General features: G+C 40.5%; 1 protein-coding gene across 6 annotated transcripts in view; it reads right to left on the reverse strand.

Annotated features, from left to right (window-relative positions):
- Positions 1–2,553: 2,553 nt before the first annotated feature.
- gpc1b (glypican 1b) overlaps positions 2,554–21,702 on the reverse strand; it is a 75,892-nt gene continuing 56,743 nt past the window's right edge. For 5 of the 6 annotated variants that reach the window (XM_040144433.1, XM_040144432.1, XM_040144435.1 and 2 more), the window contains 8 exons: positions 17,251–17,478; positions 16,807–16,970; positions 10,824–10,989; positions 10,516–10,646; positions 7,781–7,909; positions 7,379–7,512; positions 6,609–6,784; positions 5,947–6,152 (listed from right to left, as the gene is read on the reverse strand). In XM_040144433.1, the coding sequence (XP_040000367.1) occupies positions 5,947–6,152; positions 6,609–6,784; positions 7,379–7,512; positions 7,781–7,909; positions 10,516–10,646; positions 10,824–10,989; positions 16,807–16,970; positions 17,251–17,478 (1,334 nt within the window). Of the gene's footprint in view, positions 6,153–6,608; positions 6,785–7,378; positions 7,513–7,780; positions 7,910–10,515; positions 10,647–10,823; positions 10,990–16,806; positions 16,971–17,250; positions 17,479–21,702 lie in introns of all 6 variants that reach the window. The other variant, XM_040144434.1, reaches the window with a different exon arrangement.

The raw sequence follows: 21,702 nt of genomic DNA on the forward strand, positions 1-21,702 counted from the left end.
GGATAAAAAAAACAAAAACAAAAACATACATCCACTGAACATGATGGTTGCAAATTAGTCAGAGAGACAGACAAAAATCTTAGACTTTAAAATCTATGTACATCACTTTCTCTTTCTGACTGTCAAAGGATCTTGCTCCCCTAACCATTCTTTCTTAATCCATTTTTCCTACAGTCTAATGTAGTTTAACCACCTACGGGATTCCAAAAGAGTGTATTAAACCTCCAGGACAACTGCACCCTAGTCAGCCATTACATATCACTGTTCAGCCTGCACTGACACTATGGTATAGACGTTCTGGTTCCCAGGACATAACCTTTACCTGTCAGTCAGGGGCCCATCCTTGTAAACACTGGCTGGAAGGCATGGAAATCAGCACTTAAGAGTAAATCTGAATTTTTGAGGTAAAATCAAGTTTTTTAAAGTTTAATGTCTAAGATGTCTTGTAATATATACATTGTTACAACTGCAGTGATTTGAGTGGAACACACTGAAAAAATGAAAATTAAATGAAAGCCTTTCCCCACTGGGTGGCAGTATGTGCATATGTACTGTACAACTGGCGGTAGAACTGTATCTGTGTGAGCTTTTCGATATTTTATGCCATCTCATATTCAGTCATCTGACAGAGGCAATGATGTGAAGCCCTTGATCTCGAATATAGGTACTGATGTAAAATTATATAACCACTCAGACAGCTCAATATCAGAGAGAGAGAGAGAGAAACAGAGAGGGAGTGGGAGGTTTAGTTCAATTACAGTGCAGATCAGAGAGAGAAAAAAGGTGAGAGAGTATGTCTGATAAGCCAAAAGGCAAAAGAGGCACACCACAATTTTGCAGCAATTTAGGGAAATGTAGATGGAGAATAAACTGTCTCTTAGACTTTTCTGTCTCTTTGAATTTTTGACGTGGAAACCTGCGTGCATTCTTGGGGTTATCCGAATTCAAATGGATGGGATAAAGTAACTGAGACCATGGGATAACTACTCCAAACACCATGTATATTTCATACTCACTTACTGTAATGCAGCATTAAAGATTTGGTAGATTTACCATGGCACCTGCTTCTGAGGAGAGAATGAGACAGAAATCCAATTCTCTCCACTACTCCAGAGATTACATTCCTTTGAAATAATTCAGCTACCCAATAAATTGCTCTCATACTGGAAAGGAAATGTACTCATAACTTTATGTAGTATGTCATGACCCTCCATTCATTTCCCAGAATAACATAATTTAATAGCTTTCATGAGGTATTAAGTGCACAATACTCGTGCATGTTACAAGACATGATGGTCTGAAAGAAAAAAAAGTTCAGGGTGTATTGAGTTGAGGAGATTTTTATTGACAAGTGCTTTGCCCTGCTGAGCTGATATTTCAAAATACGGAGACCGTGTAAGGTTGTGAGGCAGTCACACATAAAAGCGCTGTGAACAAAAGGGCAAGCTGAAAGCCAAAAGGCTGAGAATAACTCTTGTGTATTTGTGCAGTTGCGTTTGCTGTGAGTAAGAAAGAAGGTGAAAAGCTTCAGACAATCAATAGCTGAGAATGTGTATGTGTCTCCCCGTATGCGTGTACAGAAGTAGCTACTGAGGGGAGAGGACTGCAGAAAGATGACTGATGATTTCAGTGGAATTAAATGTATCACTTTCACTTAAAATACAGATGTCTCTGACCGAGTAGAAATATATTAATACTGATTAAAAAAAAAAAAAACTATGTGAGTGCTGGAATTGTTAAATTTTTTTGGGCACAGTTTATGTTTGTCTTTGAATCCCCGTGTTGTCACCCAACATATGCTGGTGTGAACAAGGTCGACCTACAGGGACAGACTCAGTATATTTTGATGCTGTTTAGAGGCAGAGAGGGTGGCATTTCATTTATGAATCACAGATTTATTGTGACATATTTTAATATTCATAATCTTGGTTAAATAATGCTGCCTTGACCTGACTGCAAGTTGCATTTTCTCTTAAAATTTTTCATTCCTAGTATTTGTAATGACACAGATGGAAACCACAATGTCCTTTACCTCTATACACATATTTGAAACACTTCTTATATTGCATCGCTCTATTTCAGATTCCGATGGGATCATGGTCAAGCACACTTTGTTAAAACCATCCTGAGAGGGACAATCATTTCATTGTCTACACACAGAAACAAGACAAAGCACTAAGTGTGATCTGAACATGTGTCAGTTTTTCCTGTGTGGCAACACCAGACAGCAGCTGTCACCTCTGACATAATCACTGAAGCGCACTGGCCCTTTTTAGGTGGCCGTGTGCCCCCGGTGCGCTCTGAGAAACAACTTGGACAGATTTGAAAAAGAGCAGACACTTCCTTTTCCTAAGACACCTAGATATACTGGTTCTGAACGTTGTTTGTTTGAGCCAAGGGGTTTGTGAATATAATTTAAAACCTTTTTAAGATCTATCAGATGTAAGTATAAAACAGTTGATCTTTTTTCCTTATTTTCTGTCACGAACACACACACACACACACACACACACACACATAAACATGCCATTAAAGAAACAGGACACAGGCATGTTGAAAATCTTACAATGTATATAATTGACACAAGATTTCAGGTACAACAGCAAATGAGACATTTGTATTTTTCAACCTCTTTCTGGCATCTATCTTAACCATAAGCCCAAACTCTCCATAGATTTCTGATAAGGACAAAACCAGAGTAAATAAAAACAAGAAAATTAAAAGTACTTTTTTTCCTCATAAATTGGCAACTTTCAGAAATGCCTCTCATACTCCATACAGTGTAAAATAAAGCTGTTTTTAAATGGTTGGATAATCAGCTTTGCATTTTTGCCACCTACAGTAATAAATAAGGGCAGGATTAAGGCACACACTGATTTAGTATCAGTGCTCTGGACAGACCTTTCTCCTGCTTCCTCTCACACTCAGGGGCCTTGTGTTTACACTGTTTCACCTTATTTGAAGCGGAGACGTCTTGCTGGGCCACATCTATCTGCATACACACATCCCCAATCAATAGTCGTTCTTGGGAGGTGTTGACTCGCGCATCGATTGACCATCTTGTGATGTCTTTGTGCAGACAATGCCATTTATTGGCCTCATAAAAGTGCAGGTTTTATAAAAGGGAGGGGGACTTTGAGCAACAAATTAATGAGATCCAAAGGTGAAGGAGGAGAGGAGGGGGGGTTGTGCAAATTTCAGCCAATGACATTGTGAGGCAGTCATTGAAACCGAAGTTCTGAGTCTGAAGTTGCAAGTCTTCTTTGAATTGGAATGTCACCATCACTGTTGGAGTCATTTCTTATTCTTTACAGGGGCATACTGTGTACTTTCACATTCTTATTCAGATTTTTCGAGAGGGTCACAAAAAGAGGACCCATGCGGTGCTCTTGCTAATTGTTTGTTTTCAAATTTGTATTTTTCCCCTGTTGAACATCTAATATCATTTTATCTGTCTTTTTAAATCTCAAAATTGACCCCAACCTTGTACAAAGTGTCAAAGGCAGTCACAGGCAGATTTTTTAACCAGGGACTAACAGAAAAACACACACACACACGCACATAAACACACATACATACAGAGCAACAAAGCATTCATTAATAATGCATGTCGAAAAACATCAAAATAACCTGTCAGGTAACACAAATGACGACAACCTCACCCATTTTAAGAGCAGTAATTAACCAACTATCTAGAAAAAAATGTGCTTCTCAAACTTTGACAGAGCCCCAAACTACTTAATTGGATCTGCAGGATTATATCAACTGTCAGGTACATACTGGGTTTTTCTCACTAAATGAATTATAGTGGATTGTCCCAGTGTACAACTGATGCAGTTATGTACCTTAAAAAGCATGTCCATTTGCGCCTTTCACGTTCTATTTCTCTGTCACATACAATACTGACAAGTACAGATAACATTGATACAGATCGGGAGTTATTACAGTAGTAGGTTGAAAATACCAAAGTTTGAGAAATGAGCTTCATTAATCTCCCATTGCTGTCAGTTGAATAGCACTCTATCATACAACGTCAGTCCATTTTAATACATTTAATTTCTGTGGCATCCTTGACAAGATTTATAAAGGCTTTATCGTCTGTCCCCTTTTCTGCTCTTTCAATCAAAGCCAAGTATGCACATTCACACACAAACACATGCAAGCATTGTCCCATCATCCTGCACACAGCGTTCTTAAATGAGAGCTTTGACAATTCTTTGAATTAAAATCTAGTACGTGTTTCCTCCCCAGCAGGCTTCTCATCAGGAAAAGCCGCACACTGTGTTACCACAACATTCCCACTAAGGTTGACACATAATGAAGCACTGTGCCATTGTCATATTGCCATCATGTAGAAGCATGAGGAACGCTTTAAAGGTCATAATAACTGATGAGCGGGGAGAAGGGTAAAGGGAGTTGGGGATGGGGATGGGAAGAAAGAGGCACTGATATAAGAAAAGTTGCAGAAAAATGGAAGGCAGATATGAATACACTATGACATGATGAAGGAAATAAAGTTATAGCATACAATGATCTGGACATTATAAAATTTCGATACCTAATTAACCTATTTTACCTTGAAAACAACGAAGAAGCAATCAAAAATATGTACACTGCTGTCGGCCATAGAAATAGTAGTAACTTTCAAACACGTGCATGGTGTGGCTTTTACCGTGATATGGATGATTGCTGCAATTAGACAAAAACCTATGACGCTGCTGGTTGCAATTATGATGGTAATCACATGAACAATGGGCCTTTGCAAGGAGCACACAAAATTATGCATATTATATTTTTGCTCTGTTGTGCACATAAAGGAATACTGAAAAAAATTGCTACATGACAACAGTGTTTCTGCTTCAGTATACATTTCTGTTCTGCTACACATTTCCAAAATCCTGAACTGTCAATCCTTTGCTGTGAGGGCGATCTTAAACTGACACCCCCCTTCCACATACAGTGCTCTATAGTGGGAAGCTGCTGTCATCTGAGACCTAGCCTGGCCTAGCATTTGTTTTGCTTACTCCAGACTCTCGAGCTGATCCTACACTGCCAGCAGGGTTTCGAGAGAGAGGGAGATCTGCCTCTGCGGGTGGGGTGTGTGTGTCTGTGTGTGTGGGGGGGGTGGTGGATGGATGGAGTGGTGGATGGATGGAGTGTTGGATGGTGGGTCATGTTACTCCTACATTAGACGATCATGTCAGTGTGAATGTGATCTAAGCCATTATTACAGCTTAAATGGCGAAAAGTGCTGACGCAGAGTGCTCTCATCCTCACTGTGAGAGAGTGTGTGTGTAAGTGTAATGATACTGTGAGGCTTAATGCATCGAGAAGTCTCATGGGTCGTGATGTCCAGATTATTCTCCTGTAAAAGTCATTAATATTTTATTTATTTTATGTCTCTGTTTTGTATTCTTTTTCTGTAAATATTGGGGAGTGGTTAAACCACTCTGTTCTCTATTGTGAGTTATTAATAAATAAATAATTCTGCTGAACACAAGTGCTGTTTTAAAGGAGTGGAATAACAAATATAAGTATCTGAGCACCACTTCAAAGCCCCATTCTCCCTCTCCCTGTGGTGTCAACACCAACACACTGTTAGCAATATAGTTTTACATGTGTCTTAGGTACAGATATAATCTCAGAGAACCCAAACACCAGAAACAAAACATTAGAAGATGCGAAGACCGGCTCTAATGGTGTCATAATATAGCGAGAAATAAAAGACAAGAGCAGAACCAAAACATTTATGAATACTTGTAATTCCATTTTGTTTTAATCCAAAATCAAAAGAAAGTCCATCCAAGTGATATTTTTTTTTGTTGTTTCCATATACTTACTTAGTTTTGGCAAAGTAATGAACCCCCAACTTCTCCTCCCTCCCCTTTCAGACTCTCCCCAACCCTGTGTCCCAAACTCAGTCCCAGTTGGTAAATTTCCCCTCAATTATCGCCGGAGCAGCAAAAGGAGCAGTGAAAGCAGGTAGATGGTAATGCAGGGGAGGTTCTGGTTGGCCAAGGCTTTCACCTTCTTGTTTTCTGGACGGTAGGGGTAGATTGTGGGTCGGTGAGTGGTGGGTGCGACAATGCGTGGGCCCCGGGAACAAATATCTTCGTTGCACATGCCACTTCCTGAACCGCTGACATCATCACCTAGAGACAGAGAGTCAGGACATGAGCCTAATGGTACGACATACACACATTTAGAAACGATGTTGCCTGTGTAATCAAAAAATTAATATATTAAACATACTGGGCTCATTTACTATTTGTTTAACTGCTAGCATGACATAGGCCTACTGCCCAAGTCAAGAATTTTACTGCCAGCATTGTACTGTGTTACTTACACTGTTACAAAATCTGACAAAAAGGCACTTTGATTTAGGCTAAGCATTTTTTATATCTTGATCCCAGATGTATTGCGTTTGCTATTTTTCTAGAGTTTGTGTATACTAAGATAGAAGTGTTCTGCCCCGTCAGATGTAAAGAAACAGAGTTGGTTATTCTCCCTAATCTACAGATTGTCCAAAGCTCTTGATCATCAGTCAGTCATCTGAGCTGAATTTTCTTGTGAGTGTTCTTTAGAAACATATGGTCTAAAGTACTCACTGGTGTCCTGAAAGTCCACATCCTGGCCATTGAGAGCATTCTTCAGGCGGTGCGTCATGATCTTCAGCTGCATTATCTGTTGACGTATTGTCATGTCTGGCTTGGTGATGTCGATTTCCACCTCAGGGTTGTTGATCTGACTGGCTAGGCCATCACCAATCACCTCGGGAAGGTACCTGGCGTACATGAACACTCGTTTAACATGTGAAACACATAGTCTGAAATTTTTCACCATCTCATCACAGTTAGTTTGGAGACTATGTAACTTTAGCTGAACAGTGGCCTCGTGAAGTCAGCAAAATAACTCATAATAATATAGACAGCAATATGTATGTAAAGTTTGCTAACATTAGCAAACAATAGCCACAATAAACTACTGGTCATACCAGAAGAAATAGGGCTCAAACAGCAAAACCACTAAGTGTATCGACTTGAGCATGAAGGGGTTTTATTGCTTATGATTCAAGTTTTTATTTTTCAAGTGTAATTTTGTGAAATTTCTTACTCAGTCTAGCTTTAATATGAAGATTTATTACATGCATCAACACCATGTATCCATTGTGGAAAAGACATTTGAGGGCTGGGACTACTTGTTGTACCGTTTGTAAAAAAAGTAAGGTCTTTAGATGTCTGATCACCTCAGTAACAACCCGCAATTCCTGTTATATTATGCATTAACACAATCATTTTGGAAGATAGAATGTCTACTTTTGTAATTTGATATGTAATTTGGAAATTCATTCATTTCTTTATAGGTTTAAATTTCCTACCGGGCACGGTTCATGCCGTTCCAACACTTATCCTCTGCGCCTGTTCCAGTGGCCACTCTGTCACTGCAGAGCAGACTCGGAAGAGAAACCCAGTGCGACTGGAGGCCCCTCAGTCTCAGAGTTACATCAGACACCTGAGGCAGAGTTGACAAGAGCAGAATCACAAGCTTTTATACTTTTCCCAAAATCACAGGATGATGGTAAACCTGAACAGGTTAGTAAGAAAAACTCATGCTCACCTGACTCATTCATCCATTCAAAGGTGAAATGAAAACGCAAAACGGGTTTGATTTCCCATGATGAGCAATGGCTCCTACGTCATAAACCATCACTATGAATGGGCCAGATTAGGCCATCAGAGAGCAAAGACAAGAACTCAGATCCAGTCGGGTATATACTAACCAGTTTATCCATTTTGTTTGAGGTGGTTTCCAGCCTGTCCTCCACTGTAACCCTCCCTCTCTTCATGATTTCATCAATTCCTGTGCTGCTGGTTCCTCCCTCTCTGAGGGTGCCACATGCCTGGAACAACTGGAAGATGAGAAAAGCGAAGAAAAGAAAAGACAGAAATGGAGAGAGAAGATGTATGAGAGGTAGACAAGTTAACAAAAAGGGTTAAATGGGGACATTGACTCAGTTCTGTTCTGAATACTTTACTCAACTTTTCAAACAAAGCAAGGCCCAAAGCAGCCCTAAGTGCTTCTTCATCAAATTCATCTGTAAGGCTTCATATTAGCTCTATAAACTTTACTTTCCTACCATATATAGTTCATGCTCTGGATCTTTATTGGTGTTGGTCTGATGAAGCTGAACCAGCTCTCTAAATAGAATCCAACAATCCCATACTCAAAACCACATCAGCAAAACATTTTGCATTTGTTAGACCAACTTATCTATAGGTACACAAAGAATCTTTGAGCATATTAGTACACACAAATGTGGTACTGGTTATTTGCATGACCCCGATCACAGTATTGCTCTAGCAGAATGATTGACAGCTCAGAAAGTACTACTTCTGGGGTTTACATTTTATAAATGGAGCCCAGGGAATACAGTTAGAAAGTAGTCAATCTGTCATCAAATCTGGCCTGTTTAGAGGAGCCTCAAGCCTTTGAACCTTCACTAATAGCTATAAAATAATCCCGTTTTAATTTCCAATCATGTCTGTCAGCATTTCTTGGTGTTGTGCGGTTGGATGAAAATTGAATAATGAGCATAATAAATATGGCACTGACTCTGTCAAAATTCCATTTACACATACACACTGCAGTTTCAATTGTACTGTACGTATCTGGTATGTTGTTTTGTTTTTTTTGTGGGGAAAGTACATAATACAACATATGGCTTTTAATATCAACAGATTATGTAAATAGGAGATAATCTGTCCCACACTTTGTCTACCGTAATAGTACACAATGAGCATCAATTGACTTCTGTGGGATCAACACAGCACTTTCCCCTAGAGATGAAGATCAGAAGCTGAAGCTGTGTGTGATTACCATACTGAACCAGGTCAGAGGCAGTCTGCCAGACTATGGCTCACCTCAAGCCAGCCAGGCTCTTTTAACAGCAGACCAGCACAGAAGAAGCTTTGTCTTTCCTCTCACCATCTACACTGTTTTCCACCTTCACCAAACAACTAAGTCCGATTTAATTGCTGCCGGTGCCTTTTAGGGATCATATAAAGCTGTTGCTAAAACACCATTAAACAGAGAAGTAAATGCTTGGCCCACAGGCTCTGGCATGTCTCACATCCCCTCAGTTGAAATCAGGTACACGGAGCATTGTAACAGCATTAATTTAGTAGCGGGATAGGTGTTAATAGTACAAAGCAGGGGCAAAGATATAGCATAGTAAGCAGAGACCCAGGGTGAAGCCCAAATGTTTTTTGGGAACCTAGATCAAAGAATGTGTATTAGTTTGCAAAGTCGCATTTCCTTAGACAGTACAGATTTTTTTACTTCCTTACTACTATTTTTAAAGCTTTACCCAGTGATATGAATATTTACAAGCCCCAGAAAATTTGTTTTCAAATCTTTCGGATTTCACCATAACATTAAATATTAATGACTAACTAAGTAGTAATCTGGTAATCTGCTTCATGAGGACTGTGTGTGTGTGTGCTTCAAACACATTTGATTGATGTTTGGCTACATAAGCAAACAATCTCACAACTGTCATCTCATTTTGATTCCAACCCTGATAGTAGTCACCTCCCTGACCACGGCCCTTCTTGCTCGGTTACTCAGTTTGGCAGGACGGCCGACTCTAGGAAGAGTCCTGGTTGTTCCAGACTTCTTCCATTTCAAAATGATTGAGGCCTCTGTGCTCCTGAGAACACTCAAAGCTTTGGAAAGAAAATGTTTATACCCTTGCCCTGATCTATGCCTCACCACAATTTTACTCTCTATAGAGATCCACAGAGAGTTCAATGGGGCAGAGTACTTTGGTAAATAAGAGTTTTTGATCAGTTTTTGATTTTTATAAATTAGCAAAACTTTCTAAAAACATGTTTTCACTTTGTCACTATGAGTTAATGAGTGTAGACTGATGGGCAATAATTGCAATTTTAACCATTCGCAATTAAATCTACAACCCAATAAAGTGTGCAAAAAGTGAAGGGGTCTGAAAACTTTCTGGAGCCACTGTATAGTGCCAATTATTTTATGGATTCTCTTCCATTAGTAAATTGTCAAAGTTGTGGCACAGAGTGAACCGTTTTAATAATCAAGGAAATAGGTGATTTTGATCGGTCATGACTGAAGTAAGACCATCACACATGCTGATACTGTATATTCTAATGATGTCAAGGCTGTCTTGTATGTTACACACCTGTACAGCTCTCCACTTTGTACCTAACCAAAATGCAAATCAAAATTGAGTTGCCACGTGCACAGAGCAGTAAGTGCAGGGTCAGTTTAATTTGTGATCAGTACTATTCAAATATTGTGATATCAGGGATATTCAGTGGCTATGATGGTGTTGACATGTGTTTGCAAAATTGTGGTTTCGCTCACAATATCATTTGATATCTTTTTCCTGAACTCTTCATTGTATTCTGTATAGCAAAAACAGACTGTATGGTTTAGTCAGCTGTTTACAACTCTAAGCATGTATTTGCAACCGTGTGTTCTGACCTTGCTGTTGATGGTCTGTATATTATCCATCATGGTAAACATGGCCTCTGATATGCGATTGGGAAGGGAGAGGACCACGCTATCCACACCAGACGGGCCATCAAAGCGATCAGCCACCTGCATCATTGTTTCTACAAAGACAGGAGGTACAGTTAGCATGAAGAATGTGTGAAACGTTTCATATGTATTAAGGTGGTTGAACAATTCTGCTATATTCACATCACAAAGTAACATCATGTGTCAGGTGAAGCTTTGAGCAGACATGAGGCTGAACTGGATGCATGTGTCAATGTGAGTGTGCTGCCCACCTGCCAGATGACTCCACTCGGTGTTGAGGTCAGCCTGGTTGGCCAGACAACCTTTCATGACGTTGCTGCAGTAGTTGGCGCAAGGTCTGGCGGAGGCCATACCACGGCAGTGGGGACAGTAAGTCATCCTCATAATGGCCCGCATGCACTCCTGGCTCAGCTGCACCTGGGGTAGGGCAAGGACAAAAATAAACATACATACATGGAGAATTAAATATATGATAAACATAAATGTTCCGATTTACTAAGATGTGAAGATGTAAATATCTAGACAATGACAGTTCCAGAACCATAGGAGGTCACCTCCCATGGTGACCTTTTTTTAGTTTGCACCAGACTTTCATTCAGCACAGTTTCCTTGGAAACCACTTTGGGAGAGTTCCCTTTTTGTTTTACAAGCGATGAAAAGGCCCTGACATTCATACAAGTATTCTCAGTCCCTCACTCCATCCTTCCTGCCTCCTCCATTTCTCTCTCTATCCCACAAGGCTGTTCCCCCAGGAAAGGGCCTTCGTGTGTGAAAAGTGAAACTGGGTTAATACCAGTAAGCTGTGTTCACAAGAGAGTACAGCTATGCATGCAAAACCTCAGGAAGTGTGTGTGAGTGTGTGTGTTGTGAGAGAGAGAGAGAGACAGAGAGAGAGAGAGATGGAACGAGCCCAGTTACACATACAAAGCTCCACTAAGCCGACATCTGGGCCAGCCTGATGCTTTTCCTGGAAACCGTTCTTGCAACAGCAAAGTCACGGTTAAAACCAGGTTTTAACAAATATACAGTGGAAATGGGGCAACAATAGAGATCAGCTGGGAAAACAACATTCTACAGACCTGTCGATCGTTTAGTGTAGAATACAGTCTCCTCAATGTAAAAATGATCGTATTCAGGCTAAAATTGAATTCTCAGGACCAAGGACCATGGCCTCGTCCCCTGATAAATATAATCAGCATTAACAAAGGCAGCTACTTATTTCCACGGCAATAACTCAATTAAATAAGATATGGTAGCCATGAGGACAATGGGGTAATACCTGGACAAGCGGAAGTGGAATACAATGGAGTAGTTGATGTGCTACATGGGATAGGGATGTGCAGTATACTCACTATTTATTTTAATTATAATTATTGGTATACAGTTATTGATTCGCACTTTAAATGTCTGCCTGGACTGTGATGATATTTATGATGGCTGCCATTGATGATTTTGGATTATAGTGGTCTCTGTTTATCAATGTACTTTTGATGGTCTATATGTTCAGGTATACAGTTATTAATATGCACTTTAAATGTCTACCTCAACTGCGATGGTATTTATGATGGCTGCTAAAGATGATTTGGATTATTGTTTGTTCCTCTTTATTTGAAGTGCTTTTAATGTGTCTAATGTTCTGTGCTGTACTACCTGTGCCTCTTGGAAGACATTTAAATGTTCTAAGTCTAAGTCTAAGCAGCACTTTTTCTTCATAGTGTTATCCTTGTGTGCATCTTAGTAATGTATGCAGTTTATAGCACTTAGCATATTTTCTTTTGTGACCTACCCTTTCTCTCACACTTTATGTCCATTCTTTCCTCGATTCCAGCGCTGAAAATATTGCCGTTTCAAACAGCCTTCATTGTTTTCTGTTCTGTTTCCCCACAAGGATCATTAAAATTTAATCTAATCGTACTTGATCCACATAAGGCAAAAGTAATTTATTTTGACCCTGTTTCGACTCTAACTTAAATCTAAAACCACATTAAAAAATACATAATGAGCCTAAATTAGTCAATGTATCTCTGACGTATAAAAGAGATCAATCCAATTTGGTAATTATTGCCAGTTGCACAAGGAGGACAAGGAGGAATAAAGTGAAATAAATGACACAGAACAGCAGTAACCACTTTCCCAGGCTTAATCTCAAGTCATATGAGACATGAGTCAGATCCTCACTCTTGCCCTCCTTTTCTCCCCTCCTCCCATGCTTACCCTACCACTCATTAGCCAGGGATGAGTCAGACAAATGCTTTTTTGGTGAGAGAGAAGACCAAGGGAAGAGAGTGTGCAGAGATGAACTGAGAGAATGCCTGAAAATGAGGGAGATAGCGGGATGTTAAAAAAAGCTAAGAGATTCACCAAGGACCGTTGGCAGGGGAATTTAAAAAAAAATGAAATACTTATTAAGGAGATGCAGTTATTAATCTAGTTTCTGTTACATCAACCATACTGTATTAACATTGGGAATCCCAGGCCAGCCACAACAGACATGACACAGCAGGTACCTCCTCTGTAGTGTTAATTGGAGGTTGATTTTGACAACTTACTCAATAACCTTGGAGCTCTTGTGCACCAGGCACTGTGAGGGAGGGGCTGTTAAATCACCCAGTGACTCACCAAGACTTGTAGACTTTGGACCGGAAATAAGGATCATTTTCATTATGGATCAGTTCGTTGACTTTTTAAATTGATTTATTTTCATGAATTGAAAAAAATTGAAAAATGAAAATATTATAAATTAGTGAAAAATACCCATCACAATTTCCCAGAGTTGAGATTGAGATAGCTATTGAGATAGCTTGTTTTGTCCACCCAATAGTCCAAAACCACAAGAGAATTAATTAACAGATATATTAAACAGATAAAAACAAACAAACCAGCACATCTTTACTTCCGATAAACTGAAACTAGCAGATTTCTGGCAGTTTTGCCTTATAAATTACTTAACTGAATAATTGCTTATCAAAACTGTTGATCAGTTTATCACACACACACACACAGGCACACACACAGGCACAAACACACAGGCACACACACACACACACACACACACACACACACACAGAGCACTCACTCTGACCTGATTCTAATCATCCCTGTACAGGCCTATCGGGAGCTATCACAAGAAAGTTTTAGGTTGGATATACTCTCTTTGACATGATAGTATTACATTTTAAACACCCATACCCTTACTTGTCCTTGCTTCACCTACACACTATGCTCCCAATACCTGTCAATACCTTCTATGTTGCAATCAAGCCTGAGACTCTTCTCTCTGTCTCTCTCTCTCTCTCTCTCTCCCTCCGTCTCTCTGCTCGTCTTTCCTCCGTAATTAGTAAGGATATATGAGCGATCTCTCCCCTTCGTGTTATAGAGCGAGCTGATCCAGACTCTTTGCCTCCAGAGTGAGCTATGTGGCGCGTGGCCTACTTCCTCCACTCCCCTACCTGAGGGAATAAGACAGTCCGGAAAAAGTTAAGGACACAGCAACTGGTGTAGCCCGGGGCGAAGCAAGGGAGCAATTAACTGCACCACAAAGTAAGACTGCATCTTACCGCTGAGATCTCTTTTTCTATCTTACAAAACATCCCTCAAATTATTCAGTTTTTCCACGCATCTTAGTCTCTCTCTGCTGTGCTTTGGGATTGTATTCCCAGCCTCCTTTCAGGATATTCTCTCATCACCTCTCACTAGTATATCTCCTATTTTTCATGGCTAATCAAACTAATGCATAGCAGGGATTCATGTCATGTTTCTTCTAAGTTGGTAGCAAACACAGACGTCTGCAGAAGACATTTGGAGCACACATATACACGGGGAGAATTGTGATTTATTCTCTACTGCTTTACGCCCAAGCAGTGTAAAAGCTACCTGAGCAGTGTGCGGCAAACATCTTCAGTCACTGGGCCCTTTAACTGTAAACATGACTATAAATAGGAGTGGTTGTCTCATTAGGGCCCGATCAATCGAAGATAGAATGACAGGGGAAAGGAGGGGGAAGCGAAGATCAAAATTAGTATACAAAGCTGTTCACACTAAAAGGAGGCAGAGGACAGCACAGGGCACAACTCTGGGAAATATCAACAGACATGATGGAGTACAATTTACTGGTCAAGGAAGGAGAATAAAGGATTGAGAGACCAGTAAGATAGGGACAAGAGAGGATCCTGGAGTTCGTCACAGCCTTTTATTATCTTCCATTCTTGCCTTTTCTCACTGTCTCATTTGTTCCCAGCACAGGGCTGTTCCAGTCTGCGTGAGTACAGCACAGTGCTGACTGTGTGCTGGGGAAGACAGCGACAAAGTCTGACACACAAATTATGAGTATGAAATTGAATATGAAATTGAACAGTTGGTTGAAGTCTGTACTTCTTTCAGTCAAACTGAACCAAACTGGCCTTGACTTGGATTTTGTACAGTTCAATGGACCTAGCTCGGAAATTCCCTTTTACAGACATTGACCAAGTGTGTCCATAGTGGCTGTTCTTGCAATACAGTGTGCTCTTTCCTTCCCTGAGAAAGACTTTTGATGAGTGTGTGTAAATAGGGCATAAGGCAGTCCATGAGCTCATAAAGAGTGGCGGCGGCTCCAGTTCCCGGACATTAGTGCTGGACTGGAACTTTATAAAACCTGTGCTAATTATTTACAAATTTTGCCCAGCCAGCCTAGTTTAATGAACTCATCGCTCACTGTCCCTCAGCACAAACACAATGCCATCAGTTGGGAAATGTGTATTCGGAAGTAACCACACTTGGGAAATGTGCATCGTTTTAGGGGAATGATGGAATGATGAGTTGTGTGTTTTTCGGCACCTTTATAAACTTGTGTGTATGTGTTCTCCAGTGTGTACATGGAAATTTTCCTAAGAGAGATGCTTATCAGTTTAGCACCTTGCTGGCAGAGCTCTTGCATGAGTCGTAAGCAACTCTGGCTGGCCCAGTGGTACACCTGTGTGTCACAAATCATGAATAGCAATTTCAACATAGCGTGCTGCCCATGCTAATTCGGATCCTTACTCCCCTGTTTGCTTGCTTAAGTCTAAGCTAAGTAGTAAATGTCATGTCTACTGTATGGCTATGTTGGAATAGTTGCATGAGTGCTATAGCTCCAGGTCAGGGAGTTTTAGCTGTCACTGTCATGCTGTGTCTTGTTATTCACCCACTATTTGCTTAGCTGGACTAGCTCCCCTGTGGATGTGGATGTGCTTAGGCTTTGCTGCTTGCATGTACTTAATTGACACATCCTCAGGTCCCTTTTTGTAGCTGTGAGACGTTGCACCTATGTCTGAGCCAAAGAGAAGCAGAGAAAGATATGCTAGGCCAGGCTATCTCTCTCTGATGCAAACAGTACAGTATGTGCAACCCACAGTGCTATACAGAACACGTACATCGGAGTGAAAGGGAAAAGGATCATACAGATTTCTTTTCTCTGACATGCATTCAAATGTGTGGCCTTGCAGTCACGTAGTAGCACCACAACATATCTGTCTTTTTTTCTCTCTTTTTTTGTCTTTTCATGCTTAAATTCAGCCTGACCTTGTAATAATTCATCGAGGAAAGTGTTGTAATATTCATCTCTGGTGGAGCATCTGTTCTCTCAAAGGATGCATATATTTCTCATAGGGCCACTGCTCTCAACACTCCCTGTCCAGTGTCTGATGGGAGATATTTTTTATTGGTGCATCAATACTGACCACCTACCTTTCAGGAGCTGAAATGATTTCTCAGTCCTGCTCTGATCTTAACAATACTCTTGCCTTATACACAGAGGGAGGGGGGGGTTTCTCTTGGGAGATATTAACCCTCCCCGTGGCCTCGGGAAACATTTTTCAGTGTGGAGCTGACATTAACTCTTGTTGCAGGGGCTGATTGTCTGAGCCATGGGCCATACTTTATGGAGCCTCTGGTTTGCACCAACATTGATCTGCCACTGCTACTATGCACACGGAGTAGTACAAACAGGCCTGTGTGTGTGTGTGTGTCAGTGTTTAGGTGTTCACATCAAAGAGGAGGACTGGCGAGCACAAAGGAAAGATGAATGCAGACACCTTAACACAAGGATGCCAACGACCATGTAGTGGGAGTGAATATTAGCTTAACAGGACTATAATTTTAAGGGAAAGAGACAAGTTACAGTTATTGGATGGAGGGGATGCCATGCAAAATGAAAATAGAAGAAAATGGGAAAGAAACTGGAACAAAAACAGGTGGGGGTGGGAAGAGAGGTTTTACCTGGGACACCTTGCGTACCACCTCCCCACTGACCACCAGTCCCTGAACAAAGGAACGTGCTGCCACAAATGTGCGTGTGACCATCATCTTCGTTACACGGGGTATGTCTCCGAAGGGCCGTAGTGTCTCTATCTGCTTAGACACACACTCCAGGTAGTCCTCACCTGCAACCAGCATACACATTCATTAATATCTTTATCTCAGTAGAGAATCTAAATACATCTAAAGATTATGCTTTAATAGAAAAAAAGTAATCTCAAAATCTTAACAAGGTGAACAAATAGGATAATATCATCAACAGTGTCAAAGTCGTATCATATTTTCTGCTTTTTATCTTACTTAAGTACAGTATATACTGTATATCACTATTGTGAAGGAAGTTTTCAGGCAAAACATCTAATTAGTTAACCCATGAATTAGTTTGTGGTTGTTATTTAGGTGTACCTATGAAATACTGCTTGTTTGCCTGGTAGAAGAGCTTTTCCAGCAGCCTGGCCCAGAATTCGTTGAGCACCTCCTCCAGGTTGACATTGGAGCCACGATAGTAGTTCCTCAAATCTGTGTAAAGGTCAGAGAAGACCTGGGAATTCTGATAGTAGACTGAACCCCAAGTTGCCGTGAAAGTCTCCTGTAGCCCAATCGCAGAGCGGTTCAGCAACTCCAGGAAGTAACCTTAAACAAAATAAAGAAAGTTAAGTCAAAGGTTTTGAAACAGAAGAATGAAGTGCCTTTGACACATATTTACAGTGTCAGCAACTGCACAGCGTGGTAGTGTTTTGTTCTGTGCCATATTTCTCTCTCCATATCCTCAAATTACCGTTCTCACCCACTGTACATACAGTGTGTACTTTTCAATGTATACCTAAATGCAGGATGAGGAAAAAAAAGTCATGATTATTAACAAAAGATGTGTCAGCTTCTTAGAGCTATTAAGCTGTCTGTAATTCCTAGATTCCTAGTATCACTATTACAACATTTCAGGGACCATTACAGGGTGCTTAAAGAAGAAAGAAAGAAAAATATTTTTTTTTTACAGTTTCACTATCTTATCCTTAGTGCTTTGTGCTAGATACCAACACTGCTTCATACTGTCAGTGAATCTAAAGCTGAAGCAGGAGAAGTTGTCCCCCTGGGGGATGTCAGAGAATTGACAGTGCTTCAGGTTGCAGTGTATACTGCTCCAAGTAAGGATTTACTGTTATAAGGTAAAAGCTGAGGCAGGCAGTCAAGTAAACAAACAAGAAGACAGAGTGACAGACAGGTAGGCAGGCTTTCAGTCTTGGGGAAAAAAGAGCTGAAGAATGGTGAAGTCTGACTGAGACAAACACAAACAAAAAAAGCACATGGAAACAAGGGAAACAGACCACAAATCCCAACCCTATCCCCATGTTTCTAATGTTCCATCAGTTACACAGGGTGTAACACACATCTTACTATATAACGCAATCCAGTACAACTCCACTAATAACTACAACCTCAAAAACAGACTCTACAAAAGCTGAACATTTTAAGATGAGAAACGTCATTGAATGGAAGACTGTTGTAATGGATTACATTACATGGGCCAGATGTAGCTAAAACTGGTAACTCATTGTACCGTAGTTCACGGGTCACGGGTGACTTTCCATTGATGTGCATACATTCACCTATCCAGTTTGTTTTCATAAATCCCAGCTTTTCTGTGGCCAGTGACATAAACATTTTTACGTCCGTTTTGTGTATAAACAATGTTTATAAATGAGACACCTGTTCTGCCAAGAGTATGACAGCAGAAGGTTGTGGGTGTGTCTGGACCATCAATCCATTCAGGCCAACATTTGCTCTGCATCTCCACATACACAATGGGTTCAAACCTGGTAGACATGTATGTGTTTATGTGCATGTTTATCTGTTTGACTGCCTGTGTGTGTATAATTGTGTTTGTGTGACAGGGAGATGGAGAGCTGTAGTCTGCAGAAGTGTTTGCTTTGTAGGTGTCTTATCTCTGCTTGCCACCACCCCAGATCAGGAGGAGACGAGAAAAGGGAAGGTTGCGGCCTCCAAAGGGGACGCTCTGCCTGGAATTAGCTTATTCTCCAAACCAAGCTGTTTTTAAAAATATAACATCAACACAAACATTCACCACACACACACACACACACACACACACACTCTATCTTATTTAAACAAAAAACAAACACACCCTGTCTTCTAACAGTTTCCCTAACAACAACATATAGAAAAACCAAGTTAAGATATACAGTAGCAAAATTCCAACACCCATGTGCACAGGGCCTGAAAACAATCACAGCACTTGGAGTTACATAACATGTTAATATGCTAAGCTCATCCTGACCCATCTGCGTGGCATTATCTAAGCACTGGCCTTGTAGGATACTGTATCTCTGTTCTGCTTTCCCACTCATTAATAAACACCAGCCGGCCTGCTTCACCGCTGCTGTTATTCACTGGTTTCTTCTGGCATTTTCACACACTCCAAGCTAAAAGGTCTACTCTCATTGGAGCCATTGATTCGAAAAGATGTATTTAGCAGTGAATGTTAGCAGAAACATATTTCCTCTGAGGACTCTTTTCAGTCCACTCTGAGACATACATCATTACAAATTCTTGGTTTTGCTACATTTAATGGTCATTCTGTGCTTTGTGAGTACTTCTTACAGTATATCTTAAAAATGTGCGTCATCTAGGAAACATCAAGCCACTTCTTCAAGTTTATATTTGCTTTGGTTTGGAAAGCTCTACACCCTGACACATAAGGTCATGTTCCTTCTTCTGCAGCCACAGTCTTGTTTGGTGCCATGACCAATTGCCCTCTGACATTTCCCTCAGTTGGGTTCGTGCCCAGACTAATATCAGTGTGCATTATTTCTAAACCAGCGTTATAGTAATGTTGTCAATCAAATGCTTTTTGATCTACACTTGTGTTTCAAAGCATATACAAGGAGCTCTGGGCATAAATATGTGCTTGTAAGGGTTTTAAAAATGCAACAAAGGACAGATATCTCTAAGAATTAAAATTGGCTTTTTTAAAATTTTGTTGTTTTTACTGATATAAGTAAATACAATTTTTCATTTTTCAGGTTTAACACTGTATTTTACTGATATATCACCTTATTATTGTTTTAAGCCCCACAATGACAAGAATGGTGCGGGACCAGGTTCAAATTGTGTGATATTTTAAAGAAATGAGGATAAAGGCAAACAAAGCCCATTTTCTAAAGGAGAGAAACGGTTGATACAAACGTTTTTAACAGGATAGAGAAGATGTTTCTAGTAAGGCCCTCAGTATAGCTATAAACCAGAGCATAGAACAAATGGCAACTTAATGATTGGTGTGTGGCCTACATCTTTGTGCGCAAATCATTTCTTAGATTATAATGCTTTGTGAGAAAAATGCTTCTGACATGCAGCAGCCAATGTCCAACCTTTGTTTAGTAGCGAGACTTCCTGACTGGGAGACACATCATTCCCCCGTTGCCTGACCTCCTGTCACTCAAACTATCTGCAATCACAACTCTGGGCCAGCCTCAAGGCACCAGGAGAGTTGTATCTATGTCACTCACAGATGAACTTGTATTTGTGCAAGCCAGCAATCAAAAATCATACTTTCAGGAGTCAGCAGAAAGGCACATGCACACACATGTATGCAGAGAAACTGACTTGAAAGTGACAGCACATTCACATGTACACACAGACACATATGGATCAAAGACAAAAAAAACCCCACATGTGCCATTCAGACTAGAGAGTGGCAGGCAGACAGACAGAAAGACAGGGTGCTGCTGTGACAGATGCAGCTTTGCTTTTAATCCCCACTAGAATCCAATGCTGATGTGTACTGTCACACATACTGTAAAAATACCTGAAGCCTGGCTAAGTGAGATGGGCATCAGCAGAAATATATTCATTAAGGTGATTAAGTTATTTTCTCCATTAAATGAATTATCCACCTTTCTATTTACAGCCACAATGTGTTTGGGGCATGTATTTTTAAGTGCTGAGGGATCACCACATGTTGAGGGCAGATCTTGGTAAATGGTAGCACACTGTCCAGTTCTCCTCTGCTCTTGAGCTCAAATGAATAATGATCATAATTAGTATGACACAAAGCCACTGTGTATGTGCGTGCGCGCAAGTACTTTTGTGTGTGGAGATGACCTTTCTCATTCTTCATCTGTTTGTGTCTCCATGACACAAGGAGCCACAAGCTCATCCCTTCCTTCGCCCCTCCTTCCCTGTTCTCTCTCCCTCAACCCGATATCATCCCTTAAAGCCTAACCTTCACCTACTCTCCCCCAGCGTCCACTCTCCAGGGAAGGAGTATTGGGAGAGGGCGCCTAATTTCTTATATCCGAGCACATTGACTGTGAAGGGGACAAAGAGGTGAGAGAACAAGTTTAACATATATAGCAGGAAAGCATAAGACCTTTATCTATGGCGAACCACACAAGAAAGGCATAGTGGTACTATCTCTAATTTGTTTGACAAGTCAAGTCAATTTTATTTACAGTATAAAGTTAAATCTGATGAAGGTTTGTAATAAATATGCCAACAGTAAGCAAGACAGTGTGCAAGAGTTTTTTCATTTTTATTTTGAGTTTATAGCCCAGAATCACAAATGACAAATTTGCCTCAAGTACTTTCAAATCTGTACAGCATATGACACTCTCTGTGTACATACTGGATGGAATGTACTTATAATAGTCACTAGACTAGGACTGGGCTATAATTCAATATAGTCGTATTAAGTTTAAGTTGAATCACATTGTGATTCTATGATCTTAACATCCTTCCACAATTTGTCGTCCAGATGAATAACTCCAGGCAAGCCGAGCTACTGAGTTCCGTCCGATGTAATGCACAATAATGGGACACGGTCATTTTGAACGTCGGTTT

This window comes from Xiphias gladius, chromosome 14, assembly GCF_016859285.1.
Source record: "Xiphias gladius isolate SHS-SW01 ecotype Sanya breed wild chromosome 14, ASM1685928v1, whole genome shotgun sequence".
In the NCBI taxonomy this organism is placed as follows: domain Eukaryota; kingdom Metazoa; phylum Chordata; class Actinopteri; order Istiophoriformes; family Xiphiidae; genus Xiphias; species Xiphias gladius.